Source organism: Physeter macrocephalus, chromosome 14, assembly GCF_002837175.3.
Source record: "Physeter macrocephalus isolate SW-GA chromosome 14, ASM283717v5, whole genome shotgun sequence".
In the NCBI taxonomy this organism is placed as follows: Eukaryota; Metazoa; Chordata; class Mammalia; order Artiodactyla; family Physeteridae; genus Physeter; species Physeter macrocephalus.
In genome coordinates, this window is record NC_041227.1 from 82,130,522 (window position 1) to 82,158,473 (window position 27,952).

Below are 27,952 nucleotides of genomic sequence, written 5' to 3' on the forward strand. Positions count from 1 at the left end.
CTTTCGAGCAGATCGGCGGGTATGAGCGGCTGGCGCCAGCCTACGCCCAGGCCGTCCCGTCCAGGATCATCTCCAACACGACGTGCCACGTGCCGCGGGCGGACGCCATGCACATGTTCCGAGACCCCTACACGGGGGACCTCCCGTGGACCGGGATGACCTTCGGCCTGACCGTCATGGCCACCTGGTACTGGTGCACCGACCAGGTGAGGTCGCCGCCCTCCCTGCCTTCCGGCCTTCCAGGGGGGCTCTGGAGGTCAGGGCGTCCAGGGAACCCCTGCCCGGTGAGCCCGGGCCGGGGTGGGAGCCATGGATGGCGTGGCTTCGGGCCCGGGCACAAGGTGTTAGGGGTCCTTGCAGTCCCGGGGGCCCTGGGCCTGCCGTTTAGTTTCGGATGAAGCCCACTGGCCTCCGCCCATCCTGGCCTTCAGGTGCTTCGACTGGGACAGTCTGGAGTACGGGATCCCGAGGGGGCTGGGATGCTCCTTGGTGGCCCTGGCGTCGGCCCGGGGGCTGGCGTTTCGGGCCGGTCTTGGGGTCCCGGGGCCCGGCAGCTCCCAGGGCCCCGGGCCCCACTTGGCCTGCCAGTGCTGGGGACCTGCCGCGGCCGGGCCCACCTTCCCGCCGGAGCTCTGGGCGCCGTCGGCGGCGGGGCGGTCCTGCGGGGGTCCCGGGGTCCTTGACGGCTGCGGGAAGGCATCTTTATCCCTAGGGACTCGGTAGTTGTGGGACCGCCGGCCCTGGGAGAGAGAGAGCAGAGTAGGTGAGACCCGGGGGCCGCGGCGGCTCTGCCCCTTCCTGAGGGGCCCTTGCCAGGCCGCCTGCAGCCGGCACCCCTGGGTTTGCTTCCTGGCCCGGCCACTCACCACCTGGGGGCCCTAGACAAGGCTCTTCCCGTCCTCCGTGCCTCGGTTTCCCCATGTGTCCTAGGGGAGTGGTCCTGCCCACGTGGTCGCATTAAGGCCAGCGCCTACCCTTCCCCATAAGCCCCTGCCCTCCTCCTCCACATCCTCCGTAAGAGGGACGGATGGGGATGTCAGAGACAGTGCCTGCCCCCGGGCCCACGTGTCTGGTGAGTGTGGCGGCTAGGTCTTCCTCCGGAATCTGACTCTAGTCCTTGCCAAGTTGGGCGCCTACCAGATGGCACCAGGCGGCCCTGCTCCCTCTCTGGGCAGAAGCAGACAATGCCCCCGCCCTGCCTGCCTCGAGGGCCACGGGTAGCTCCAGGTGGCACTTGGGCGGGAAGGGGCCTCTCGAGCACCCGAGCCTCAGCGGGCACGGGCCCGATGACCGTCCTCGCCTCTGGACCCGCGGCCTCGAGGGCCCCACCCGGGAGTGAGGCAGCCAGCCCGAGAGCCGACCCAGCCGGTCACTGTGGGGTGAACGGGGGCAGCTTCCCTGCGAGGCAGGCCTGGCGGCCGCATCCACAGACCAGGACGCTGAGGCCCAGGGCGGGGCGCCTGCCCAGAGAGGGGCTCTCTGCAGCTCCTGAGCGCAGCTGTTCGGTGTGCCCGCGGGGAGACCCTGCCTGGGCCGTGACAGTGGGGGGCAACCTAGGTTGGGAGGGTCCAGAGACCCTGCGAGGCTGGGCCTCACTTTTCCCATCTGCGACATGGTGCCGGAGAGTCCCTTGGAGGCTGCGCCCACCACAGGTGTCTGCCTGGCACCCCTGGGAGGCCTGAGGGCCGCCGGCCTGGGTGAGCGAGGGGCTGGTTGAAAGGCCGGCGGTGGAGGGCGTGCAGGGGATGTCTGACTGCCCTGTGGGCCAGCCGGGGCCCCTCCCCCCCAGGGCACCCCTCGTTCCCTCCGCACTCAGCGTGGCCTGGCGTGGCACTGGCGTCTCTGGGTGGGACAGCATTCAGGAGACTTTCCCATGAAGGCCAGGTGAGTCAGTGCTCACATGAAGGCCAGGTGAGTGGCCTGGAGGCCAGGGCTGGACTGGGCTTGGCTCCTGGATACGAAGGTCACACAGGGAGGCAGCTGACCCCAAGGGGCTCCAGAGTGCCACCAGCATTGGGGGCCCATGCCTGGCCTCGGCCTTCCCTCCCCACCCTGCTCCTGCTCAGGCTGGGTCTGCCTGGGCGACTGCTGGGCCTTGGACCAGAACCCCCGCCACGCAGGTACCGACCCGCTGGGTCCTGGGGGCTTGGCAGGGCTCTCCTCAGCCCCCGGGACACCCACGGTGTGGTCAGCGGCAAGCGGCAGCTCTGTGTGCTGGGGCCGCGGGCGCTTTTCGTTTTCCTTAGACTTCTCAGTATCTCCCAGCTCAGCCACAGTGCGTAGGTGCCGATCAGGGCCCGACAAATCCAATAAAGCAGGAGGCAGAGGCCCGGTGGGCAGGGAGCTGCCACGCCCCTCCCCGAGCTCCGCCGCTCAGTCCATTCCCCCGGGAGGCACACAGACCAGAGGGTCCCTGGGGCCTGCCCACCCCCGTGCTGCCGTGCTCTTCTCGTCACCTGCCGCTGCTGCGGTTTCAGACGGGGCGACCGTGTGATTGGTGGGGGTAGGAAGCGAGTAGGGGACAAAAGTTAGAGATGCTGTCAGTTATTAATTAGGTCCTGGCCACCTGGGGCTAATTGTTAACAGCAGTCATCGTGCAGCCTCCTGAGTGGCTACTGGAGTTAACCGTCGGCCTTCCTGCACGGCTCTGAGAGCTGTTTGTTGTACATAACGGGGTGGCTTCCCGGGCAGGTCAGGGTTCTATTTTTTTCTTTCCCCTGGGCTGCATCACGGGGCTTGTGGGATCTTAGTTCCCCGACCAGGGACTGAACCCGCGCCCTCGGCAGGGAGAGCACAAGGTCCTGACCACTGGGCCGCCAGGCAAGTCCCAGAGTTCTATTTTTAGCCGCGGTGCAGCCAACATCCAAGTGCTGTTCAGCCTCTGTGGGACGACGGCCCTCCACAGTAAGTGTGAGTGAGCACGCCTCCAAGGACATGCCTCGCTTGTGGACCTTGAGGTGAATGTTACAAACAAACTGCACAGAAGCCTAAATTCTGCGGGATAATCACCTCTGATCCAGAGCTCCTTTACAGGAGTACAATTTTCATCTCATCTTCTCTGAGACGTTTAGATGGGCCTCAGAAGAAGCACATGACAGTTTCTCTTAAGGACCCTAAACACAAGTGAGCACGGAGGGGCCTCCGGGATGGACACTCGCGATTTGGGGCCTTTACAAAAGCCACTTTTGTGAAAGCGGAGGGAGTTCGAGTACAGTGGTGGAAACAGGTTCCTCCCAAAACAAAGGCTGTTTCCACTCCCACGCCTGACATGATGAGTCTGCATTTGTTCCGCCGGATGTTAACTGTTCCCTAGGCATCAGACATCAGATCAAGCACGGCCCACCAGCTCCACGACTATTAAGTACTGACTATCTTCAGCCAGATAAGACCTTGGGAAAAGATGGAAAAGATCACATAGTGAAAGCATCTGAGGTCCTCTGACGAAGAACAGGCTACTACTTCCCAGAATGCATGCCCTGGCAGCCCCTCTGCTTTGATGTCAACGCAGGTTATTTTCTCCCTTTAATGAAAAGGTGCTGGAGGATGAGCCGGGGAGGGTGGAGTCTCCCGGTGGACACCAAGGAATATTCTAGTGGATTCAATTGGCTGCACCCTGAGAGCTTTGAAAATGACTCCATCCCTGCCTGATCTACCAGAGAAACATCTGTTTTAGAGCTTGCCCTGCCCTGGCACCCTGTAATTAATGCTTCACCAAGAGCTGTGTCTAGAGGGAAATGCTAGGAGCTACCTGTCAAACTCACGTGTTTGGAAAATAAGTTAAAATCACAAAGAATTCCTACTTCTGAACTGCAGGAGGCGATTTAAACTGCAGAGCACCGAAGGAAAAATACTTGTATTTAAAAGTTATAGATTGCACAACTCTGTGAACATACCAAAAACCATGGAGGTGAACACTTCGTGTGGCTGAACTGTGTGCGAATCATGTCTCAGTAAAGCTGTTTAAAGTCCCACATTCTTTTTTTTGAAAAACTAGAACCATGGTGTCAGAACTGGGAGGGATCTCAGATGCCATCAGTTCCAACTGCCCCCCTCCCATTCTGCGGATCTGGAAGCTGAGGCCCAGGTAGGAGCTGCCTGAGGCTACGTGAGGAGTTGCCCTCATGCTGCAGCTTCTAGCTCCTTCCATTACTGAACCGCAAGCTTCCCCAAACCCAGGTCCTAAAGCTCCGGACTTCTGCCAGGGACACAACACAGTCGGAGCCAGCGTCTGCTCTTGGCGCGTGCATGAGCCGGCCAGCCTCTCGTGAGGGTGCAGGAGGTGGGGGGGTGTCCCTGATAGCGACCCACCCAGGGGCTCCTCCCGCCCTGACAACTGCCAGGGTGACGGGCTGGTCAGGACCAACACCTTCCCTCCTCGACCGACGGGGAGACTGAGTCCCCGGAGAGGACCCTAGCCCCAGGTGCTCAGACAGCTGGCAGGGCTGCTGTTGGGTGTCGGGGTGGGCGCGGTTGCCTCAGGGCTCACTCCCCCCCCCCCGCCCCCAGGTCATCGTGCAGCGGTCGCTGTCTGCCAGGGACCTGAACGGCTGCTGTTGGGTGTCGGGGTGGGCGCGGGTGCCCCAGGGCCCCCCCCCCCCCCCCCCGCCCCCAGGTCATCGTGCAGCGGTCGCTGTCTGCCAGGGACCTGAACCACGCCAAGGGGGGCTCCATCCTGGCCAGCTACCTCAAGATGCTGCCCATGGGCCTGATCATCATGCCGGGCATGATCAGCCGCGTGCTGTTTCCAGGTAGGACGGGGCCCTGGGGGCTGGGCCGGCTGCAGGGTGCAGAGGTCACCAGGAGGAGGGGTCAAGGACAGAGGCAAGCTGTTTCCCGGCCTGGGGGAGCGCGGAGGGGAGTGGTTCCCAGGGCCGCAGTCAGAGGGATCGACACGGAGGTGGCCTGACCTAAGGTCCGGGCAAAGACTGCCTACTGCTGTGTGATCTCGGGGTGTGAAGGAACGTCTCTGTGCCGCCGCCATCTCCTCACGCACAAACTAGGGAGCAGACCACCCGCGTGACACCACAGCCCCGAAGCCTCTGGGTGTGTTGAGTGTGTTTCCTTTCGGCTCCTGGTAGCTGGCTCAGGTTGCCTTTATGGGACGCTGGGTAGCGACCCGGGGAGGCGGCTGCCCAGCCGACGGCACCTTTGGGTGCTCAGACGTGGGGGAGGGACTCCCAGGACCCTGGCGCGCAGGGGCCCCGACCCACCTGTGCCTCCTTGTCTGCCGGGTGTGGGGCCTGCATCCTCAGAGCGCCTGCCTCTTCTCTCTCCTGACCCTGGGCCCACGAGGAGCCACCCAGGGGTCCACCAAAGGTCCCACGGGTCATGTGGGGAGCACCCAGCTGTCGGCAGGGGGGCTGGGCTGGCCCGTTGGCCACCTGCTCTGAGTGGCACCTCTGCAGGGTGGCCGAGCGCTCCGTCACCTCAAAACACTCATCTGACACGGACGAGGAGGCCACCAAGGGCCGCTGGGGGCCGGGGCCACGGCCGGAGCTGCCCGAGAGGCTGTCCTGCTCACTGAGGGTCACGTAGTCATCGTCGTCTTCCTCCTCCTCCCCCTCTAGCCCGTTGGGGACCGCCGGCCCCCCGCCGTCGGGGTCATCCTGGGTCACAGACAGCCGGCACTGAAGCGGGGCATGGCCTGGGCCTGCCGTCCTGGGGAGCCCGTCGTCCGTCCGGTTACGGGGTGCCTGCCCCTCTGGGGTTGCCAGGGCCCAGCCCACACCGCCGCCCCCCTGGGCAAGCGGGTCTGCCACCGGGACTGTCCGGGGCTTGGGCACAGGGGGCCGCGGCTCGGCGTCCCCCGGGGGGAGGCTGTTCTCGGCTGGGACCCCATCCTGGGGGGGTCCGGGCTGGGGGGCGGGGCTGGAGTCCTGGCTCTGCCTCCACAGCTGGGTCCCGGCCCGGGACGCGTCCCGGATCTTGATACGGTTCATCTGGCTGGGCTGGGGGTTCCAGATGTTGGGGTCGATGATGTTGATGTAGCCTAGGATGTCGCTGCCGGGCTCCGGGTCCGGCTCCACCCACGTGGGCAGGTACGCAAACATGTTGGCCCGTTCCAGGTTGAGCAGCCCCGGGTGGATAGGCAGGTGCGGCTCGGGGGGGTCTCCCGGCAGCTTGGCTAGGGCCACGTCCCGCACCCCCAGGGCCCTGGAGGCCTCCTGCTTCTCGGAGGACAACTTGGCGATCTCGTCAGCGCTCTTGGCCTTGACCAGCGCGTACTTGGGGTTGACGAGCTTCTTGGCCGTGGCGCCCGAGGGCGCCTGCGGGACCACAGAGTGCAGCACGACGGGCTCGGGCTCGGGCTCCTTCTCCATGGGGATGCCCTTGAGGCTGACGCCGCGTGACGTGAGGTACAGCTCCTGGAACTGCCGGTCGAACATCTCCACCACCTGGCCCGACAGCACGGAGATCACGTTCCTGTCCGTCCTTGCAGCCGACCACGTGAAGCTGCAACAAAGGGCGGCCGCCTGGTCAGGCGCGGGGGCCCCCGGCCCGGGAGGAGGGAGCAGGCCCCGCCCCGAGCCCCGCCCCGAGCCCCGCCCCCGTGCACGCACAGGCCAGCGTGCGTCAGACCGCGGGGGGCCCCCGGCCCGGGAGGAGGGAGCAGGCCCCGCCCCGAGCCCCGCCCCCGTGCACGCACAGGCCAGCGTGCGTCAGACCGCGGCCACGGAAGGGATTAAAGAGAAGCCGGCAGGGGCAGAGGACGGGGCCCGAGCCCCAGCGTCAGGCCTGGTGTGGGAGCTCAGGCAGCGCCCGTGCGGCGAGCTCCTCGTGGGTGTGCAGCCCGGACGGCGGGGGTCTTCGGCGCGGTGGCTTGCGCCCAGCCCGTGTGGCCGTGGATGGCCGCCGCCTTGCTGCCCCCTGCGTGGCAGGGCTGGCAGAGCTAGACGGCGCCGTCCGCGGCCTGGCCCCTCCCCGAGAGCAGCTCTCCGAGTGACCGCCCTGTGGGCCTGGGAGGACGCAGCCGGCTGGGCCCCACCCCGCCTCTGGCTGCTGGCACCTCGAGGCGGGAACAGCAGTCTCACGGAGAGGAGACTCCCTCTGCCTGCTTCCGAGACGGCTGGGCAGCGGGCAGGCATGCCCGGCCCCACTCACACCTCAGCGGTTTGGGGACCGGTGAACTGGAATAACCGGGCGTCACAAGGCAGGATTAAGGGCAGAAACCCGCTGGGAACCGGAGCCGCGCCTCCCCCGGCCCCCAGAAAGCCAGAGTCACCTGTAGGAGCCGCAGATGGCCCGGTCCCCATCCACGAACATGAACTTCTGGGCCAGGGCACCCTTGAACTTGGTGGCCGACCGCGTGAAGAATTCGGTCCCTCCGCCGCTCCGCACCCTGAGGTTCTGTGTCGGGGGACAGGGGGCGGAGTTACACGACCCAGCACTGACCACCCTGCCCGGGCTCAGGGACGCGCCGAGGGGGGAGGGGGTGGGAGGAGGGCGGGGGCTGCAGGGGAAGGGCCGCAGGATGGACTCGGTGTGGCCGGAAGGGGGTCCACAGGGCAGCCCAGCCGGACAGGCCCTGTGTGTGGGCCCGCTTGGAGAACGCTGCTGCAGGGTCCCGAGCAGGAGGGGGCTGCAGCCACATTTTAGGAAGGTCCCCCTGATGGCTGGGGGCTCTGCAGCTTGGGAAGGGGAGGGGGCTGCCCGGAGGGATTCTGGGTCTTGCACTTGGGCAGATCGGCGGCCTGGCCAGGACGGGTGACCAGCCGGGCCTTTCTCTGGGCATCAGGGCCCTCCCTCTCTGCACAGGGCTGTGGATGTGTGCGGGCCAGGGGCTGGCTCCCCTTTCATCAGGAGAGCTTCTCGTTCCAAGGGAGGGGCAGGTGGGAAAAGCCTGTGGTGGAGGGACCCCAGGATGGGCGGGGCAAGCCTGGCTGACCTCCAAGAGTCGAGGGGACGGCTGAGGGCACCCCAACGTAGACCCTCAGGGCAGGAAGCAGACTTGGGCTCAGGGGGTGCAAGCATCGCCCAGGCAGTGTGTTAGAAACGCAGGCTCGCAGCTGCCCCAGGTTCGACTCGGGGGGACTGGGGTCAGGAATTCCATTTTTAACACAAGCCCCAGTGAATCTGACACCTGCCCAGGACAGAAACCCCTTGTAGGCCCCAGTGACGGGAGCCTCACTCCCTCCGGAGGGGTGTGTGCCTACGGGGGGTGCTGGTCTGTTATATCTTCTGCAACATCCCCTAACCCTGACCCTCACCCCCTCACCGGCCCCAGCTTATTAACTCGTTCACTGACCCCTGCCGAGGTCCCCAGCACGGATCCCTCCCTCGCTGGAGGAGAAAGGGAAGCAGATAAGTAACGACCCCAGCTGTGGGGCGCCTCCCGGGAAGGCTGGCGTCTGGGCTGACGTGTGAAAGACAAGGAAGAGCAGGTCGGTGGGAAAAGGCCGCAGCACCCCAGACCCAGGACTACAGAGGCCTGATTCAGACAGGGGAGGACTTCGGGGGAGGGGGGCGGGCAAGGAGCCGGCAGAGCGGGCCCAGACAGATGCCCATGAAAGACCCTACGGCCGCTGAGGGGCCTGGTGGGGCCCGGGGGCAGCAGGGAGCCACAGAGGGCTTAGAGCAGGGAGTGAGGGGCCGGAGCCGTCCAGTTCCAGCGTCCAGCGGGGAATGTGCATGAAACGTGTGCAGGGAGCAGAGGAAGAGGACAGGGAGGGGCTTCTGCACCTGAGGGATGTGGGCCTGAGTCCGGGCAGGGGCAGAGGGGAGCAAAGAGAGAACTGGAGGCCATCTCCACTCCAGCCCACAGCCCTGGGTGCTCGTGCGCCCGTCCCGTCTGCGACAGGTCCCGGACCTTTCAGCGGGGGCAGCCTCAGGGCAGTACCCACAGAGGGTGAGGGGCAGGTCCCACGGACGCCCGCCTGACCGTGGGGCGCGGCCCAGAAGGCAGATAAGCCTCTGCTCCCAGGCTGGCTCCCCTGCCCGCCCCTCCCCTAGCTGTCTGTCTGCACACAGCCTGCACAGCAGGAAGCTGGCTGAGGCCCAGGACAATTAGTGTCTGTGACTGTACTGAGTGCGGAGCACGCTTGGGGGCCAGAAGTCTGAGCAAGGATCCTGTGAGGCCTTCCCCCGTCACCTGTGCCCGACCGCAGCCCAGCTCTGCAGCTTCTGTCTATTCCTGGGTGGCACCGCCCCGTGGGGCCTGGCCCAGATGAGGTAACGTCTCAGGAGCCGGGGCTCGGGCGAGCGGAGGATCCCACAAAGCCACGTTGTCTCTGAGCCTGGAACGCCCCTAAGCGGAGCACGTGGCAGGCAGGGGGAGGACGAGTGGGGTGCCCTGGGCGAGTCCCCAGACCCTCTGGAGCCTCATTTCCTCACATGTGAGGGGCGCGGTGATCGCCCCACGTCCGGGGAGGATGGCAGAGCTTCATCTGCCGCGAGGGTGCTTCTGCCCCAAGCGTGTACAGGGCAGGCCGTGGTGGGCACCAGGGCTGGCTTAGCCTCAGCACCACACCCCGCGCCTCCACGGGGCCTCCTGTGCTCACGCCGGGCTGGTGGGAGCCGGGGGGACAAGCCCAGGCCCCCACTGGAGCAGGTGGGCCGCTCTCGAGCTCTGGTCAAACACGGCTCCAGTCCTGGCACAAATGGATGCAACCTGGCCTCCCCACGCCTCGGGGTTCTCGTCTGTGAAATGGGCCTCCCCACCCCCGCTTCAGGGCTGCTGTGAAGACCCAGTGCGTCGGGGGAGGGGCCGGGAAGGGGCCCAGCGCTCAGCGGCTGCTCCCTAAACTAGAGGGGACGGGGTGTGTGATCCCTTCCTCTCGGGGGGCTGGTGGGGGACCAATGAGGGACCGACACTGAGGACAGGAGAACGTCTGGAGTGGTGTGGACTCAGGCCCGGGGAGGCCAGGACTGTCGGCCGTATGCAATGGTCAGGCGGCTCAGGGAGAGGAGTGACCTGCCCCAGGGCCTCCCAGTGGACAGGGTCTGGCCCCTTGGGACTGAGGACAGCCTGCAGCTGCACCCTGGTGGCTCTTTCACCCTCCAGGGGTCTGCTGGCACCTTCTGGGCCGGAGGAGGAGTGGGGAGGCCCAGAGGCCATCCTGAGCAGGCCTGAGCGGTGACAGCAAGATCAGGCCAGGTCAGGGACAGAGAGCCGTGTCTCCGTGTGCCAGCCAACCTCTGCCCTCTTCTAAAGGGCCTGTTTCACTCTCTGTAATGGGGTGGGGGGACCAATACTCACCCTGGCCTCCCCCGGGCTGTTGTGAAGCTGAGATGGGAAGCACCCCTGGGGACAGGGCAGGGCTGGGGGGCTCCTTGCTCGCCCCCTGGGCCAGGCCGCTTGGCTCTGTGACGTTCTGGGCCAGGTGGTTCTCTGTTAGCAGCTGTCCTGTGCATTGTAGGCTGTTGAACAGCATCCCTGGCCTGGCTGTAGGCACCCACCAGATGCCAGCAGTACCTTCGTAGTCACGGCCATTAAAGGCATCTCTGGACGTTGCCAGACGTTGAGAAGCAGTGCCCTGAGTCCATTACAGAGCCAGGCCAGGCTCAGAGAAGGCAGGTCGGGAGAGGAGGCGGCCCTGGCACCAGAGCGGAGCCCGTGCTGGCCTGGCCAGCATGAGCCGGAATCCTCCCCCGGCGCCTTCCCGTGGCCACACGGCCTGGGGGGTTCTTTCTTCATCAGAAATGGGTCCAGCCTTCGCCCAAGTGGCTGCTGGTTTTTCCAGTTCAGCTGCACAAAGCAGACTAGCTTTTCCGATCAGCCAGGCGCCTCACAGCTCCGGTCCCGTGCTAAGCCGTGAGCCTCGAGGCCTGGCTCCCACAGGCCCTGGGCCTCCCTCAGCACCCAGTGTCACCCCCACGTGTGGCTTGCCCTGGGCCCTGGGATGAGAGGGCGGGGTCGTCTTCTCAAGGCCCGTTCCCGTGTGTAGTACGGGCACTCGTTCCCACGTTCCCTGCCTGGGGGAGTCGGGACCCTCGGGACGGCTGGGAACCGCGCGCCAGGGAGGTGCTGGTGCCTGTCCTGCCGCCTCACCTGGAAACTGGGAAGGGACCTAAGCAATACTGCAGCTGTTTCCAGAACGTGTTGTGTGAGCTCAGGGGTTCAGGCTGGGGGGCTGCCCGGAGGGGGAGACTGGGGGGGCTCCCCAGCCAGACCACTGCTCAGAGAGGGAAGGGAAGGCCCCTGGCACTCAGACCAGAGCTGGGGGTTCACGGGAGGGGCCACAGCTGCCCCAGCTGCAGATAGGAAGGGAGTTCGTGGCCGAGTGCCCTGCCCCAATGCGGCCGCCTTCACTCTTCACGGCAGCCCCGCCAGATAAACGACGCTATTCCCATTTTTCAGACGAGAAGGCTGAGGCCCAGAAACCTCAGTGTCTCTGCCTAAGGTTACAGTGCAGGGGCAGAGCTGGGGCGGAGGCCTGGCTCCTGGTGCCCGGCACCCCCTCGGTCCCAAGTACGACCCCACCGGGCACAACGTACACCCTGGGCCCACACGACCCGAGGGCAGGTCACTGCAGAGCCGGGCAGGGGCAGTGGACGCCGAGGGCAGGCCCAAGGATTACCAGCAAAGGAAGTGCTCCCGAGACAGGTCTGGGCCCAGCCTGCCTGCAGGCAGGGAGGCAGGCTCTAGACAAGGTGACACTTGGCCAGGACTGGGCCCACAGGAGCCTCTGGCCACCTGCCCAGGCTGGGAGTGGGCGGGCTCGGAGGCGAGAATGAGGTGGCCAGGGTCACACGCGCCTTCCCCTGAAGACGCCTGGCCGTCCCACAGCGTCCGGCTCCTGGGCACGTCACCCTGCGGACCTGCCACCTTCCCCAGAGCAGGGAGGTGGTGAGAAGGGCAGGCTGGGCCAGAAACCCCCTCCATGCCCCGAGCTGTAGCCTCATTTCAAGCCCTCCGCCCTCCGCCCAGGGCGCGGGGTTTATAACTCTTGTTATTGCCGCAACTGTGTGCCTCTCCTTAGCTCAGAGCACTTTTACAGCCACTGTCTCCTCTGCTTTCATCCTCAAACAACCTGGTGAGGCGTCCTTATGGTCACAAAGGCCTGGAGGCTCAGACAGGTAGGCCCGGCGTCAGGGGGTTGGCATCCAGGAAGCCTGTGCGGGCAGCACCAGGGCGGCCCTGCTGTTAGATGCGGCCTCAGCCAAGGGCACTGGGCACCAAGGGTGTGTGGCCCCGTCTGTGCCAGCTTCCCATCACTGGCTTTTAGGTTCAGCCCCGACTTGGTGGAATGCCTCTGGGCAAGGCACAGGCTCCCTCAGGCCTCGGTTTTCCTGGGTATCCTGTGGAAACCTGGTCTGGATGGCCTGCCCCACCTGCCCCCCTTCCCGGGAGCTCCAGACCCTCCCAGGAGCCTGGCATCTGGGGTTTCCCCACTGAGAAGAGGCCTCTGGAGCGGCCACGCAGGGTTTGGATCCCTGCTCCGCACAGACAAGCCCCCTCCCTGCCTCTTCGTCCGCGTGCGGGGGGTGCCTGCGGGCAGGGGACGCGAGGTGTGCAGGGTCCCCACCGGGCATGGGGCAGGGGCTCAGGGGGAGTGGGCCCGTCAGCCTCTTCCTGAGCACGGCAGAGGGCTGGGTGGAGAGCCCGGAGTTTCTGTGATCTGCTGCCCACACGGCTGAGGCCCCTGCAGTCACCTTTGAAAAGACGCCTCTTCCACACCCTGGGCCTCCCGGCCTGAGCTGTCTGCCCTGGGAGTTGGCTCTCGGCGCTAGTTACGTGGCAGGCAGGGCAGCACAGCGGGCGAGCACGGGGCTGGGGGTCAACCCACCAGAGAGGCCACATAAAAATGTCCCAACAGCCGGAGACTCGCAGCCCAGAGAGCTCACACCCACTTGAAAGGTCTCAGCCGGGCTGGGCATCCCTTGACAATGCCGACAACTTACAGGCGCGGGAGCCCAGCCCCTCGTTAACCAGGCTGGCGCTGCCCCGAGGAACTCCGACCCGTGCTCAGCCAGAGGGCTCGGTGCTGGCCCCCACCCCCCTTATCCTTCGCTTACTAACGTTGAGTGACACCTGGCAAGTGCCTGCATCCCCGGATCTGTAAAGTGGAACAGCTGCCCCCTCCCACTGGCTGCCGTGAGGGTACCTGAGTGAACCATGTCACGTGCCTGGGACGGGAGCTGTGGAAGTATTAGCTGTCGTTACGCACAGCGATCTGTACTCTGGGGCGCGAGCTGCACACAGTAGGTAACAAGCAATGGCTGGGCGGAAGGAGGGCTCCCTCCACCCCCAAGCAAGGCGCCGAATGCCAGGGTGTCTGAGCAGAAGAGCCCAGTCACACGGGTCATTGGCCCCTCTGTTGGACCAATGAGATCCCGGAGTCCAGAGAGGGGAGGTGACGTGCTCTAGGACACACAGCAAAGCAATGCTGAGAACCCAGGCCCAACCTGACAACTCGACCTCTGTCCCCAGTGTCCCTCCCTGGAAGGCCTTTTCTAGTCTGCTCACTCCTCAAGTCCATCTCAACTCTGCGGCCACCAAAGAAACCCTCCCTGAACTCAGCCCAAGGGAGCTTCCTCTGTTGGAGCCGGATCCTAAAGCCCGTGCGTGGACACGATACAGAAACAGATTTTGGTTTAAAACCAAGAGAGGACTTCCTGGGCGTTGGAGCTGTCCAGCTGGGGCTTTTGCTGCCAGAGCCAGGGTGTCGAGCACGCTGTCACCGGAGGTGAGCGAGCAGAGACAGATAACCACTGCGGCACGGGCTGCCTGGAGACACCCGTGAAGGAGCACCTCCCGTGGGCTTCGGCACCTGGTCGCAGGTAGTGTCCCGTCCCCTGGGGCACCGAAGCAGAGGCCGCGTGACCCCTTGGCGGGCGGCTCTGGGACACCGAACTCTAGGTTCCCAGATCCGGACCGACAAGGCAGGCGCTCCAAGTGTCTGTCAACCGACTGAACGAGGAGCCGACTCACCTTGAGGTGCCCCAGGTGCATGTGCGCCCGCTCACACATGTGCAGGAAGTGCTTGACGTTACTCTCGTCCACGATGATGTACACGGCCACCTTCCTCTTGAAGCTGGCATCCAGCAGGTCCTTGAAGATGTCCACGTCGGTGAACGTGTCCATGACCACAGCGATCACCTGTGAGCAGGAAGGGAGACCGGGGCCGTCAGGGCACGCGGCCGGGGAGACAGGTGCCTCGCCAGGACGCCGGGCCCTCCCGCGCCCGACGCCCTCTTCGGGTGCCCACCCTGGCCCTGCTCCCTGCGGCCTCGGGACTGGGACCGGGACGTGCCGGCTCTCCTGGCCTCGAAGCTGCAGGCGTAGGATCGACGCTCAGGGTACGAGATGCCCAGGGGGTGGCGCGGGCTGGACTCTCCGGCAGCAGGGAGTGGAGCGGGGCACGGTTCGCGGGCCGCCGTTTCCCTAACACAAGACCGCAGAAAACAAAACCCAGGCGAGGAACGCGTAGGGGAAGCTGCGGCAGGACCGCGGGAGGAGTGGGGAGGAGTGGGGAGGGTGCGCGTCCTGAGGCTGGAGCGCCTGCCCCCACCCCCGGCCCCGGGGCAGCCCTCGCCTCTGCTGGGGCTCAGGGCTTGGCCAGGCACCCTGTTTCTATTGCTGGGCTGCATTCCCGAGCCGGGCAGGCCGCACCACGCCCTCCGCCCGCTACCCCAGGATGCTGAGATGCAGCGGATGTGCCCACGGCAGGGAGGAGGGAAGAAGCTGGGGCCGCCCACCGAGGTCACCCCTGGGTCCCTGGACAGGCTCCCTCGCTGCCACCTCTCCTTCTGGTTCGGACACACCCCAGGCCACCACATGTGCTCTTCTTGTCATCTGACCACACCTGGGCCACAACAGCTGCCCTCAGCCTGTGGACTGGTTCAGAGTGGGGCCCCAGAGGTCAGAGGACATCTACCCCGGCCCAGCCCAGCCACTGCCCGGCACGGGCGGTGATATGCCCAGGCCTGGCGGGCAAGGGCCCTGACCCGAGCCAAGGCACGAGGAGGGAGGGGCACACGTAGCACAGGACCAGGGAGTGGGGTAGCCAGCGGGCGCTGGGGCCTGGCAGGGCTCAGTGGCCGGCAGGCCCTGGCCCTCGGCTCGCTCCTCCCCTCCCCTCCCCGTCCCACTGGGCAGCAAAGGGGAACACGGCAGACCAGGGCCCAACGCTGCTGACCCAAACAGACGTCCAGCCCTCCCACCCGCCGAAGCCGGCGCCAGGGCCCCATCCTGGGTCTGAGAACCCCCTAGAGGAGCCTTACCCAGAGAGGCGGGTAGGGGTCATGCGCTGGGCCACACAGCAAGCTGGGGACGGGCTGGAACCCACCCAGGCCCGCCAGGGAGCCAGGGTTACCCCCACGTCTGCCAGGGATGTACCCGCACACTCCCGTGAGCTCACCCAGCTGGCCCCTGCAGGCCCCTCTGGGCTCCCCCTGGGCCCCGGGCCCCTGCTGACGCCGGTCACACATCTGGCACCAAAGCCGGTACTTCTGGGGGCTCCTCCCTGCCCTGCCCTCCACGGACGGGGTCTCTGTGTGACGCTGAGCAGACACCTAGCTTTTCCAGGCCCAACTTTCTCACGTGGGACCAGCCAGGGCTCCCCGGTGCCGAGGCCCAGGGTCTCCTCTGGCCCCTGGGGAGAAACGGCTCGCTGTGTGACTCTGAGGGACGTTTCAGGCCGTGCAGGGGGGACCGCAGGGAGGTGGACGGCAGCACCAGGGGAGGGGGCGCGCGCTCTGACCCCAGATCGGCCGGGTCTTGAGAGGAAGGGAGCTCCGTGTCCCAGGACACGTGCAAAGGCCAGAGCTTGCTTGAGGGGGTGGGCGAGAGGACAGATGAGACACGGTATCGCAGCTGGTGGGCTCGCAACGCCCTTGGGCTCCACCGGTTGAGGGTGACGGGACCCCGAGGTGGGGGAGGGGTGGCAGCAGGGACCCTCCTGTCTGGGCCTCACAGGCCCACAGCCACCCCAGCCCTCCTGCAGGCCACAGCCTCACGTGCCAGCCTGGAGACGGCTCAGCCGACACGCTTCTCCTGGGAGCAGGCCTGGCTCCAGGCTCTGCCCACCATGGCAGACGGGGACTTGCCCTGGGCCCGGGCTGGGGGATGTGCCCCAGCGAGACCCGCCCCACGTGAGCCTTCCCTGCGGCGCCCAGGCAGCCAGGGTGCCCAGCCCAGGCTGCCTGCTGTCGGGCTGGGTCTGCCAGGGCCTGCCCCCCACGGTGGAGCCCCACAGGGTCCCAGGCATTGGGCTCGGTGCTGAGGGTCAAAGGAGGGCTTGTACAGGTGCCGGCTGAGCTGGGGCAGGAGGGGGCTTGGTGCTCCCAGGGGGGGCCCCGCGGCTTGTCCACGGGGGGCACAGGGTCTCTCAGAGGCCTCGAGCCCTGCCTGCCCGTCCCTGGGGCCAGAGACTCCAGACTGGAGCCCAGGACCCTGCGCCCCGCCCGCAGAGCCTTCCGCCCGACAACAGCTGCTTCGTCCAGTCCTCAAAAACGCTGCGAGGCACCGGTTATTACTCCCATTTTACAGACGAGGAAACTGAGGCACGGAGGGATTTCACTCCCTTGCCTAATTACCTGTTTGGGTGGCCCGGCTCACCCGTGACTCCGCAAGGTCCCCACCCCGTGAGAGATGCAGACGCTGGCACAGAGAGGGGAGGGGGCCGGCCCCAGGAGATGGACGGCGAGGTGACGGACTCATGGCGATGCCCCGCCACGAGCGCCTCCATCACCCAGCTGCTTCCTGGGGGGCTCCAGCGCATGGGGCAGCACCCCCACCTGTGGCTGCCGCCCCCGCAGACACAGCCTGAAGCCCTGTAACACCTGCTGCCGGTGCTGGTGGAGGGGTCGGGGCGCTGGAATGGGTGCCCCCATCCTCCCCGGGGCCCAGGCAAGGACAGAGTGGGAGCTCCGGGGTCCAGGCTGGGGTCTGGCTTTGGATGAGCTGCATCCTCTCTGGGTCTCGGTTTCCTCTTCTGTGAAATGGGGAGGAACGTGGACGTGATACCCAAGGCTGTCCCTGCCAAGGGAGCCCCGAGTCCGTGTGCCCTGCCCGGGTGCCCCGCACAGCCTGTCTGGGCCGGCTGGAGCACCTGGCTCTGTCTAGGGGTCTGGGAGAGGCAGTTCTGACCACCACGCCCCACCTCCCTCTGCACCACCAACCCGGGGCTCCCGCCTCGCCAGGCTGACGCTCAGCCCTGAGGCTTCCGGCGCCCCCACAGCCGCTTTAGAGCCACCCCTCCCCCAAAACCATAGAATCCGTCTTGGAGCAGAGGCATATACTCACAGGACCAGTGGGCAGAGCAGGGCTGGGGGACGAGGCGGCCAGGGGTCTGCATGCGGCTGGAAGACCGCTGGCCACGGGCCTAGCATCTGCAGCAGCATCTCTCCCCGGTGGCCCTGACCCCACAGGGGCTCTGACCCTACGGCCCCTCCCTACACACCCCACACCCCACCTCAGCCACACACACAGTCCTCCTGGCCGGCACCTCCCTCTCCTCCTCCACGCCAGTAACTCCGTCCCATCCTCCAAACCCCGACTCAAATGCTGCCACGAGCAAGTGCCACGTCTGTGTTTCTGGAGAAACGGCAGCAACCCACCGAGTGGCACGCCGTCTCCCCAGGGCCCAGACCCTGAGACCCAGGTCGGCGTGGGCAGTTTCCCTCTGTAGCTGTCCTGCCTGCCCCGCCCTCCAAGGCCACGGAGGTGCCTGCAGGAGGCCCAGAGGGAGCCGGCCGGGGTCTCCCCCCTCACGGCGCCCCCCAGCGGAAGGGGAGAGAGACACACCCCACCCGCCCTGGAGCCCAGAGGTCACCGCAGACACAGTGCAAGCAGGCAAGTCCCCGGCACTCACTGGGCCACTTTCACCACCTGGAAAAGCAGGAAGTGGGTCCGCATCTCTGGGTCTGTCTGACCCTAAGGCTCAGATGGACACAGGACGGTGGCAGCATGGGAAGCCTGTCCTCCTGGGAAGCCACTCGGGACTGGGAGCCGCGCTCAGCAGACGGCAGCGGTGGCTTTCCTGCCTCCTCACTGACCCACAGTGCCCTCGGGGTGGACGGGCCGGGGGTCATCACCGCAGCATCTCCTGCTTCCCGGTGTGCCAGCTGGAGGGCAGTGACGCACAGGAACACGTAGGGCATGCTGCACGCTGTCCTAAGGTGGGGACAGTGCCTTCAAGACCTGGGATTCCACTTCCAGCCACGACGGAATAACGGAGCCTACACTTACCCACCTGCCTTAGCAATAAACAACAGGCAGGATCTATGAAGCCACGGCCAACAGGCAGCACAGCAAGTGCAATGACCCCTGGCAGAAGGGAGATGAGCGAGGTCAGCTGTAGGACTGCCCCACCCACCTCCAGGCCACGGCCGAGTCCAGTGGGCTCCCTGAGTTGAGGAGACGAAGTTTGCGCAGAGCCTGGCAGCCAGAATTTTCAGGACAGCGGAGAGGAAAGGGCCGCGCAGAGCAAAGGCCAGAGACCTACAGGGAGCTGCCTCCTGAGGCTTCAGCTGGAGACCAAGCAGCACGTGAACAGGAAGAAAGCACCGAGGCTGGGACAGGCCCGCTGGAAAGGAGCAGCTGAAACTACGGCCGGTGCTCACACAGGACCAGGAGTCGTTTACGTCCCCACAGCCAGAGCGCAGGCCCCTCTAACACTCAGGGCACACAGCAGGATCCTCAGAAGGATACGACCTACATGGTGGGCAAACAGGCCCTAGACCAGGGGCCAGTGAGCTTTTTCTCTAAAGGCCATATAGCAAATGTCTCAGGCTTTGCAGGCCACATGTCTCTGACACACCTCTCAACTCTGAAAACAGCCACAGACCGCTAATAAACAAATGTATACATCTCCATTCCATTATTTACAAAAGCAGGCATAGACGAGATTTGGTCCATAGTTTGCCAGCTCCTACCCTGGACCAAATATGCTTTGGTCCCACCTAATAAAGCTTAACAGCAAGCCTCAAAAGTGTTACATTGTTTCCAAGAACTGCATCCCAGAACAAAGCTCCAAAATGTTTAAAGGAAAAAACGAAACTGCCACAACATCAAATATTCATCACGTCTGGTATCTCATCAAAAATTACCAGGGCTTCCCTGGTGGCGCAGTGGTTGAGAGTCCGCCTGCCGATGCAGGGGACACGGGTTCGTGCCCCAGTCCGGGAAGATCCCACATGCCGCGGAGCGGCTGGGCCCGTGAGCCATGGCCGCTGAGCCTGCGTGTCCCGAGCCTGTGCTCCGCCATGGGAGAGGCCACAGTGGTGAGAGGCCCGCGTACCGCAAAAAATAAATAAATAAATAAATAAATAAAATAACCAGACACACAAAGGAACAAGAAAACAATGATCCACGTGAGGAAAAAAGTCTACCAAAGGGGACCCAGAATGGATACAGATGTTAGAACTGGCAGACAAAGAAGGGTAAACAGTTACAACTGTATTCTGTATGTCCAAAAAGTTACTTAGGGACATGGAAGATTTTTTTAAACAAACACCAGATTGAAACTCAAGAAGTGAAACAATTCAGCATTTCAGATGACAAATACATTGGATGAGATTAATAGCAGATTCGACACTACAGAAGTAAAGATTAGTGAACCTGAAGACGTATCAGTAGAAATGATCCAAAATGACACACAGAGAAAAAAAGACTGAACAACCAAGACCAGAGCATCAGTGAACTTGGGTCAACTTCACAGGTCTTGAGTATGTGTAACTGGAGTCTCAGAAGGTCCCGAGGCAGAGGGTGGAGGAGAGGGGACAGAAAAGCATTTGAAAAAAATGGCCGTAACATTTACACATTTGATGGAAACTATTCGTCCCCAAGTCCAGGACGTTCGCTGAATTCCAAGCAGAGGAGACATGAAGAAAACAGGCCACGGCACATCATAATCACATCACTTAAAATCAGTGACAAAGAGAAAAATCTTAAAAGCAGCCAGAAGGGAAAAGATCATCGAATACTGAGTAACAAAGATAAGCAGACGTCTCAGAATCAACACAAGCCAGAGGACACCGGAGCAACTCAACGGAGAAACGATTAACCCAGAATTCCCCACCCAGTGAAAATAGCTTGCAAAACCAAAGACGAAAATAAGGACTTCCTCAGGGACACGAGTGCTGAGAGAATTTACACAGGCCGACCTGGCGGTGTCACCATCCCTGCACAGACAGAGGGGCCGAGGCCCCAGGGGCTGCACGTGCCCCCGGGTGCGGCGAGCCTCAGGCTGCCCCTCGCTCACTGGGGCGTGGAGCGGAGACGGGGAGAGCACCCCTCCTGCCCCCAGCCCCCTCCTTCAGCAGCAGGGCTGGGCGGACCTGGCTGCCGTGCCTCAGTTTCCCGCTTTGAGACATGGCCCCAACTCCCCACCCCACCCTGGTGCTAGCAGGACCTGAAAGGCCCGGGGAGGAGGCCTCCTGGGAGCCCCAGCCTCCCGGGCAGACGGGGAGGGAGTCCGTGTCCGTGGTAACAATGCCGACCCAAGCCAGAACCAGCTTGCTGACGCTGGTACAGCTGTCCCTTTTCCAGGGGGGCAGTCACCGTCCCAGAGCCACACAATCCGCCGGTGGCAGAGGCTTCCGGTTCCTGGGCTCCTCTCTCGGCGGGGGGTTCTAGCTGTGACTCCACCCACCACCTCCCAGAGCCCATCCTGGGTTCTGAAACTAAGCCCTGGCCATCAGTACTGCCCCACCTTACGGGCGGCGCGGGGTCTGTGGCAAAGCCCCTCCCTTCTCAGTCACGGGGAAGTTAGATTGGAAGACCTGTAGCCCCACCCCTCTGACGGTTATCAGCTCCGGCACCTTCCCTCTGCACTAAGACAGAAGCCTCATTAAGGCCAATCAAAGGAGCTGCAGCGGAAGGGGGTCAAGAAGCGGAAGGGGGTCAAGAAGCGCAAGCGGGACCCACCCAGCCCAGTGGCGCTGGCCCTGCCCGGAGTCTCTGGCCTTCCCCAGATACACGTCAGCCTCCTCACCACAGCTCAGGAATGCTGCAGAGACCAGAGGCCGCAGAGCATGGGGTCAGCTGACCAGGGGAGAAGCCCCTCCCTCTTCCTGCCAGCCCCCAGGGGCCTCGGAGTCCTCCAAGCTTCCAGGTGCAGGATCCAGAACACCCCACAGTCTCAGAGGATGGCACAGGCCCAGGATTTTCAAACTGGAAAATCGTAGAATCACAAATTCGAAAATGTTTAAAACCTCAGCTTCTCCAGGATCCAAGAGCAACAGACGCTGGAGGGTCATAGAGCATCCTAAACCCCCAGGGACTGGCCTGGAGAGGACTTGCCTGAGGTCACAGAGCCAGCCCAGCAGGGCAGAGGCTCCTGGGTCATTGGAGCCCCAGGAGCTCTCTGCTGCGTTCTCCCGAGCTCCTGCTTGAACCCCTCCAGGATGGGGGGCTCACCACTTCTCCAGCCAGACTACTCCCAGGGAGAGGCTGTCAGGACGGGGCCATGGATGGGGACAGAGGGAAGAGAACTGAATCCGTGCCAGACGCCACGCTTTTTTTCCATGTAAATCTCGCCGCAACTTTGGGGCAGGTGTTGGCATCACGTAGCACTGAGGAGGAAGGACGGAGGGTCAGAGAGGTGGAGTGGCTAACGTGGGCAACGTGGCTGGGGCTCAGGCCGGGGTCCTGTGATACGAAAGACTGTCTTCCCACCACCGCCGCACGTGGAATTTAATCTGGGAAGGACCTCCCGCAGAAGGCTGGTACGGCCCACCAGCTGGGCCTGCCTGGACGTGGGGCGTGGTCCCGATAGGGCGCAGTCCTGTCCCGCGCTGTTACTGCCTTAGTTAAGACAAGTGCCCAATCCCCATTTTACAAATGAAGAACGTGAGTCCCAAGGTCACGCAGCAGGGGGCCGGGTGAACCAGGGGCCTCTGAGAGGACCGCCCGCCTCTGCTGGTCCAGGGGGAGGACCCTCGGCGGCAGGGCGAGCCTGCCGGACCAAGGAGACCAGGAGCACAGTCTAGACCTGCCCCCCAAGACTCTGGTGTGACCTTCAGCAGGCCCTGGCCCACTGTGAACCTCGGTATCATCGTCTGTGACATGAGTGTGACGACAGGCCCTGCCTCCCGGGGTTGTGGGAGGGAGGGCAGTGCTGGCCGGGGTGGGGCTACTGCCCGGGCGCCCCAGGAGCCTGGCGTGCACCCAGCCCAGAGGTGCCAGCCCTCCTTGCTGGCAGAGCCGCTCCTGACTCCCCAGACTCAATGAAGACGCAAACACCGCTGGCAGGAAGGCTTTGGAGAGGACGGGGGCCGACCCCTGGGATTATGTTATCAGATGGTTCGCCACCTGGCAGGGGGGGCCCCGGGCTGGGAAGTGCTCCCCAGACCCACTGCATGGGGCTGGGCGGGCGCTGCCCCTCTGGGCCCCAGTGTGTCCCTGGGAACAGCCCACTGGGCCGCCCCTGGGGCCTCTCAGGGCGTCGAGGCTCCGCTGGTACCGCCTGCTTGGGGACAGCAAGAGCCCCCCTCCTGGTCCCAGGGGCCCTGGCTCCCCATCACCCTGTGCTCACCAGGCCTTGGTGTGGTCAGACTTCTGCCCCTGCCGGAGCCCAGAGTCTAGGAGCCTCGTAAAAACGCTTTTACAGCCCTGAGTCAAGCTGGGGGCCCGCAGCAAGGCTCCACGGCTCCCAAGAGGGGCAGGGCTCAGAAAGAACATCCAAGACGCTGCTCCTCCAGAGAAAAGGGGGCTCAGAGACCTCAGAGCTGGGCTCTGGGCCAGCTCCTCCAGTGATCGGCTCGGTGACAGGTTATGTGCCCTCTGTGAGCCCGTCTAAGCCTCAGTTTCCTCATCTGCACGGAAGGGACAATACCTACACCATGGAGCTGGGAGGATCCAGGCAGATAAAGTGCCCGCTCAGCACCTGATGTATAGCTGGTGTTTCATAAATGCCTCATTAGGCTCTTTTATTCTCCTGGGGCCAAGCCGTGAGCCAGGACTGCAGCGTGGGAAGGCAGGGGCCTGACAGCAGAGACGTGGGGTCAGTCGGGCATTGTGGAACCTGGTTCCAGCCCCTTCCTGCTGTGTGGCCCTGGGCAAGAAACTTAATGCCCCTGGCCTGGCAGGCACGAGATCCGGGTTCTGGTCCAGCCCTTACCACTCACTCTCCTTCGGGCTCCCCCAGTTTCCTCACGCGCACGCAATCCACCCCTGCCCCTGGGGTCCCCGGTGAAGGGGTCCTGGTGGGGGGGGTTGCTTAGCATCTCCTGGATGAACAACTTGCTAGAGCATCTACCCCCTTTTCTGGCCGAGGCAGGCCCTCCCCAGTCCCGGCCCAACCCAGTCCAGCCTCACCCCTCTCTTGCAGAGGCTGCAGCAGCCTAGGCGTGATGCTACAGGCCCGGCCTCTGGTATGCAGTTGGAACCCCACGGCAGGTTTTTCCCCGGATAAATCACTGGCTCCCGGGGGCTGGGGGAGGGGCAAGCAGATGACCTTCCATCTCTGGGGCCTGCTCAGGGCCACCCAGCCGGTGGAGTTAGACCCTGGACCCACGGTCTTTGTCCCAGAGGAGTCCAGAAGGACAGGGCAGCAGGGTGTCAGAGCTGAAGGAATCCTTAAGAGGCTTCGATGCCTATACCCATTTTACAGATGGGATGACTGGGGCTTGTGCCAGGTCACACAGCGGTGGAGGCAGAGCAGGGTCCTGACCCCAGCAACCCTGGCTCCTGGCGCTGTGGCCCATTAGTTCCATTCTAATCTCCTAGGAAATGGGGGGACTCGGTGTTAGCCTTGATGGGAACACAGCTGCTCCCGGCGGGACGGGCTGAACGTGTGCTGTGTCACTTCCCTGCCCCAGGGTCGGCCCGCTGTGCTGACGACAGGCCAGGCTGAGGAGGCGGTGGGCTGGGCCGCCCTGACTCAGCACCACCAGTCCCAGCCCAGGCGCCCCGGTGGGCAGGGGGCCAGCATCTTGTCCAGGCAGCTGGACAGCGGGATCCCCATCCCGGTCGGGGAGAGGGGACAGTGGCCCCTCTGCATGGGTACTGGGGGTGAGAGGAGGATGCGGGGGTGAGGGGAAAAGAGGTGATTCACGGGGAGAGATAAGGTAGGGAGAGCTCCCGGCAGACAGGCGGGCAGCCCAGGCAAAGCACCCTGTCAGCATCCGTCAGCGTCACAGCCCGGCTCCTGTGAGCCTGGGAAGCAGCAGAGCAGGGGAGGTGGGAGGGTTGCAGGTAGCTTGGATGAGCTGCCCCTCCCTGCCCTGCCTCTCCCTGCGTCCTGCCAAGGTCAGGGCAGGACAGGCAGGGGACCTGTCCTAGAGTCTGAGGACAACACAGGTCTGGTCCCTTCCCCACCCCTCCACCCGAGAGCTAACCAGGTGACCTTGGCAGGGGTTAACCAGTGTGGCCTCAGTTACTACATCTTAAAAATGGAACAGGTGACACAACACGAGATTATATAGTGCCTGGCACTCAGTAAAGAGCACCCCACGCACACACACACACACCCCGCACGGGCCCTAGGCCCCAGGAGGGACATGGCGGGGAAGGTGCAGGCTGGAGAGCAGGGGGCTGGCTCCCCACGGTGCTGCGAGGTGTGAACAAATCCCCGTCCTCTGCCCTTGGTGTCCCCGTCTGAGAGGAGGCACTTGGCCTCTGAGGCCCCTCCTGTTGGGCCTGTGGCTCCCTGCTGTCTGAGCGTGGGCAGGGGTGGCATCAGTGAGCCTCCCTCTAGGAGGAATGAAAGCAGGGGGCAATGCCCACCTGTCCCACCTGTTGGGGGCTGCAGGATAGCACCAACTGGGACCACACAGACCGGGGTTCAGACCTGGGATGGACCTCCTCCTGGCTGTCACCTTACACAGGTGATGCCGATAATCTTGGGGGGCTTTCGTGGGGAGCATATTAAGTTATGGGGGGGCATGGGACTGCATGGGGTGGCTGGGTCTCAGCTCCGGCCATAGAGATGAGAGACGTGCCCAGCCTGGCCCCAGGCTCCCCTATCCGGCCCCATCACTGGGCCAGGCCGTCTGTCTTTCTGTCTGGGGGAGATTAGACTCTCCAGCTGTTCCCGTGCAGTCTGGGATCTGGGGTCTGCCTCTGTCCTACTCCTGGTGGGGAGCAGGGCCATGGGGGGGGCGGGGAGGAGCCCGGGCACAGCAGGTCAAGTCCCCACCCAGGGCCTCAATTTCCCCAGTTTTAAAAAGGGAGAGGAGCGGCCTCCCTGGTGGCGCAGTGGTCGAGAGTCCGTCCGCCTGCCGATGCAGGGGACACGGGTTCGTGCCCCGGTCCGGGAAGATCCCACGTGCCGCGGAGCGGTTGGGCCCGTGAACCATGGCCGCTGAGCCTGCGCGTCCGGAGCCTGTGCTCCGCAACGGGAGAGGCCACGGCGGTGAGAGGCCCGCGTACCGCAAAAAAAAAAAAAAAAAAAAAAAAAAAAAAGGGAGCTGGGTAATGGGATCCCAACAGGCCCTCCCGGGGGACTGGGTCCCGTGACCTCCAGCGAGGCGCCCACGTCAGCAGCACCCTCCTACCCCACAGCAGGAGTGGTGTGGGCTATTCAGCCTGAAAACTGTGACGGCCCCTCCCCCTCTTCCTCCACCTCCTCCTCACTCAGTCACCGGACTCCATCGTCACAGCTTTCATCCTCACCACCTCCATCTTACAGACCAGAAACCCGAAGCTCCAAAGCCGCCTGGGACCAGGCCAAGGGCCAGGCTCCCCGACACAGGCTATCCGACCCGGCCAGCCCCCTCGGGGGACAGGGACTCCACCTTTTTGGAAACTTAAGCCATGGCCACCTTGTCAGCTCCCACCCACTTCTGTTCTCTGTGCCCCAAAGCTCCCCTGGCCCCTGTCTGTCCGCCAGGACGGTCCCCAAAGCCACCGTTCGGGTCTTGAGCGGACCCAGAAGAGTGAAAGGGTTAGACTCTGCTAGAAATACCTCGTCCCACAAGCCAAGGCCAGGACAGACCTGCTGAGCAGTGACTGCTCTCTCCTGAGCCCAGACCTGGCTTCAGAATCCTCCTCAACACAGCTCACGAGGCAGGCCTTATCAGTCATCTCAGAATGTGCTTTGAAACCATGGAAGCGTGAAGAAGCACCCGCTCACCAGTCAAGGCCTGGCTGTCTGCCACTGGCGAGACCCCTTCTCCGAATGCGTGCCCGTGTGCCAGCTGAATGGCTACCCACGCCGGCACACTGCACAGCTCGGCAGGGGTCCCTCCAGGGGAGGTCCGGACAACACTTGAGGTTCCTCCAGTCCAGGCAAACGACCCTCATCCGGACTTGCTCCTCTCCCACCCCTGAGGACCGCACCATCGCCATATCCCTCACATCCCAGCCTGGAAAGGTTCTGCCATTTCAAAGCCCACCAAGAGGCTCAGGGAGGGTCACCCAGCGCGGCCAGGAAGCAGGCACGCTTGAACTTGGATCTCCAAGCCAGCCTCAGACGGACTCAGGCTACCTCTCAGTCTCCGTGCCTACCTCCCGCCCCAGCCTCTCTCCGCCACCCCACAAAAGCATCGCCAGAAAGCTCCCGGCATGTGGGTGTGCGTGCCTGGGACCCTCCTGCTTCTCAGGTGTGAATCAGAGCCATCCCGAGGGGCAGTGAGAGAAGGCCGCGTGATCCTCCCCGCCCCACCCCATCGCAGCACCTTCTTCTGGGGAACCTGCTCGTCAGGTCTGGGGAAGTCAGCAACGCCCCCCAACAATGCCGAAAGGCCCCTTGAGATGGGGCAGCTGCTGTCACCTGCCAGAGGACCCAGGGGCCCTACCCCTCTGCAAAGAAACCAAGGAGCCCCGTGAAGGCAGGAGGGGAGGCAGCCAAGAGACCAGGCTGGGCTCTGAGTGAGAGTGTGTTCGGCGCCGGAGAGGTCGGGGCGGGTCAGGCCCGTCGGGGCGGGTCAGGCCCGTCGGGCCGGGTCAGGCCCGTCGGGCCGGGCCACTTCCTCTCCGGGGCCTCACGCCGGCTCACCTTCTGGGCCTGGCTGATCATCTTGCGCACCACCTCCTTGATGTGGGCCTGCCCGTCGATGGGGGGCTGCATGTAGACGCTGGCCCGGGTCACACCCCGGTAGGCGCTGGTGTCCGGCCAGCCCAGGTCCAGCTGCGGGATGGAGCGGTCAGACTTCTGGGGCCAGTACTCCAGCGAGGGCGGCGGTTCGGCCTCGGTGCGGGCCCCCCCTTCCCCGCTGCCCTCCTCGCCGTCACCGACCCCGCCGTCCTCGGGCCCGCGGGGCTGGCCGCTGGCCCGGGCGTCCTCGGAGCCGGGGTCATACACCTCAATGGCCTCCACGATGCGCCTGAGCTCCAGCTCCGAGAGGAAGTCGCGGATGTTCTCCCGCTTCAGCACCTCATAGAAGGCGTCGGGGCCGCGGGCCACCAGGGCCTCCAGCGCCAGCCGCTGCTCCTCGCTGTAGAAGAACTCGGGTTTGGCCTCGCTGGAGCGCCAGTTGACGTGGCTGTCGTCCAAGCACTGCACCTGGGAGAAGGCCATGGCGGGCGCCTCTGCCGCGGGCTGGACGCGCGCTCAGCAGCTCGGGAGCCCGGTCGCCGGCCTGGCGCAGCGCGCTCTGGGGCCGCCCGCCGCCGCCGCCGCCGCAGATCCTCTGCCCCCGGGAGCCTGCGGGAGGGGCGCGCCGCGGGGCCGGGTCAGAGCGCGGGCGGGGCCGGGGAGGGGCGGCCGCGCGGAGGAGGGGCCGGCGCGCCTCCCGCCCCGGGTGCCGGTACCTGCAGGGGCCTGGGGCCGGCCTCCCAGAGCATTTCTGGAGCTGCCCGAGGTCCTGGGCGGCCCCTGGGGGGAGCTAGGCCAGGCAGGGCACTTCCCAGAAGTCTCCCAGAGGGGCAGGCCGGAGTCCGCTCTCCGACGACCTCGGGCCCTGCTCGGCGGCGCCCCGCGTCCCGAGGGCTTCCGGCATGGGAGGGGGGCTCGAAAGCCCCCGGCGCCGCGATCGGCAGCCCGAGGGGCCTGCGCGGAGGAGGCCCGGGGCAGCGCGCGGGCGGGCGGGTCGCCGGGGGTCCCGGGGTCGGGGGCGCGGGCCAGGTCTCGCTTACCGGGCGGCGCGGGCGGAGCGGGTGCACAGGCGGCCAGTGACTCAGGGCCGC

General features: G+C 64.6%; 2 protein-coding genes across 5 annotated transcripts in view; one reads left to right on the forward strand and one right to left on the reverse strand.

Annotated features, from left to right (window-relative positions):
* Window positions 1-27,952, forward strand: part of SLC5A10 (solute carrier family 5 member 10) — a 66,239-nt gene that overhangs the window by 22,416 nt on the left and 15,871 nt on the right. Inside the window, exons 9-10 of the mRNA XM_007114912.4 lie at window positions 1-206; window positions 4,613-4,748. Coding sequence (XP_007114974.1) covers window positions 1-206; window positions 4,613-4,748 — 342 coding nt within the window. The remainder of the gene's footprint in view (window positions 207-4,612; window positions 4,749-27,952) is intronic.
* FAM83G (family with sequence similarity 83 member G) lies at window positions 200-27,916 on the reverse strand. Of its 4 annotated transcripts, none has more exons than XM_007114910.4 (6): window positions 27,902-27,916; window positions 26,823-27,470; window positions 13,871-14,038; window positions 7,223-7,347; window positions 5,211-6,453; window positions 200-740 (listed from the first exon to the last, which is right to left on the reverse strand). In XM_007114910.4, exons 2-6 carry the CDS (start codon window positions 27,342-27,344, stop codon window positions 345-347), a joined length of 2,454 nt encoding a protein of 817 aa, XP_007114972.1. In that variant the 5' UTR covers window positions 27,345-27,470; window positions 27,902-27,916; the 3' UTR covers window positions 200-344. The 4 variants fall into 4 exon arrangements, 3 of the variants coding, with proteins under 3 accessions (XP_007114972.1, XP_054946476.1, XP_054946475.1); XR_008619301.1 differs by lacking the exon at window positions 27,902-27,916 and adding an exon at window positions 3,010-3,389 and having other exon boundaries at window positions 616-740; window positions 26,823-27,481; XM_055090501.1 differs by lacking the exons at window positions 13,871-14,038; window positions 26,823-27,470; window positions 27,902-27,916 and adding exons at window positions 9,331-9,670; window positions 10,196-13,845.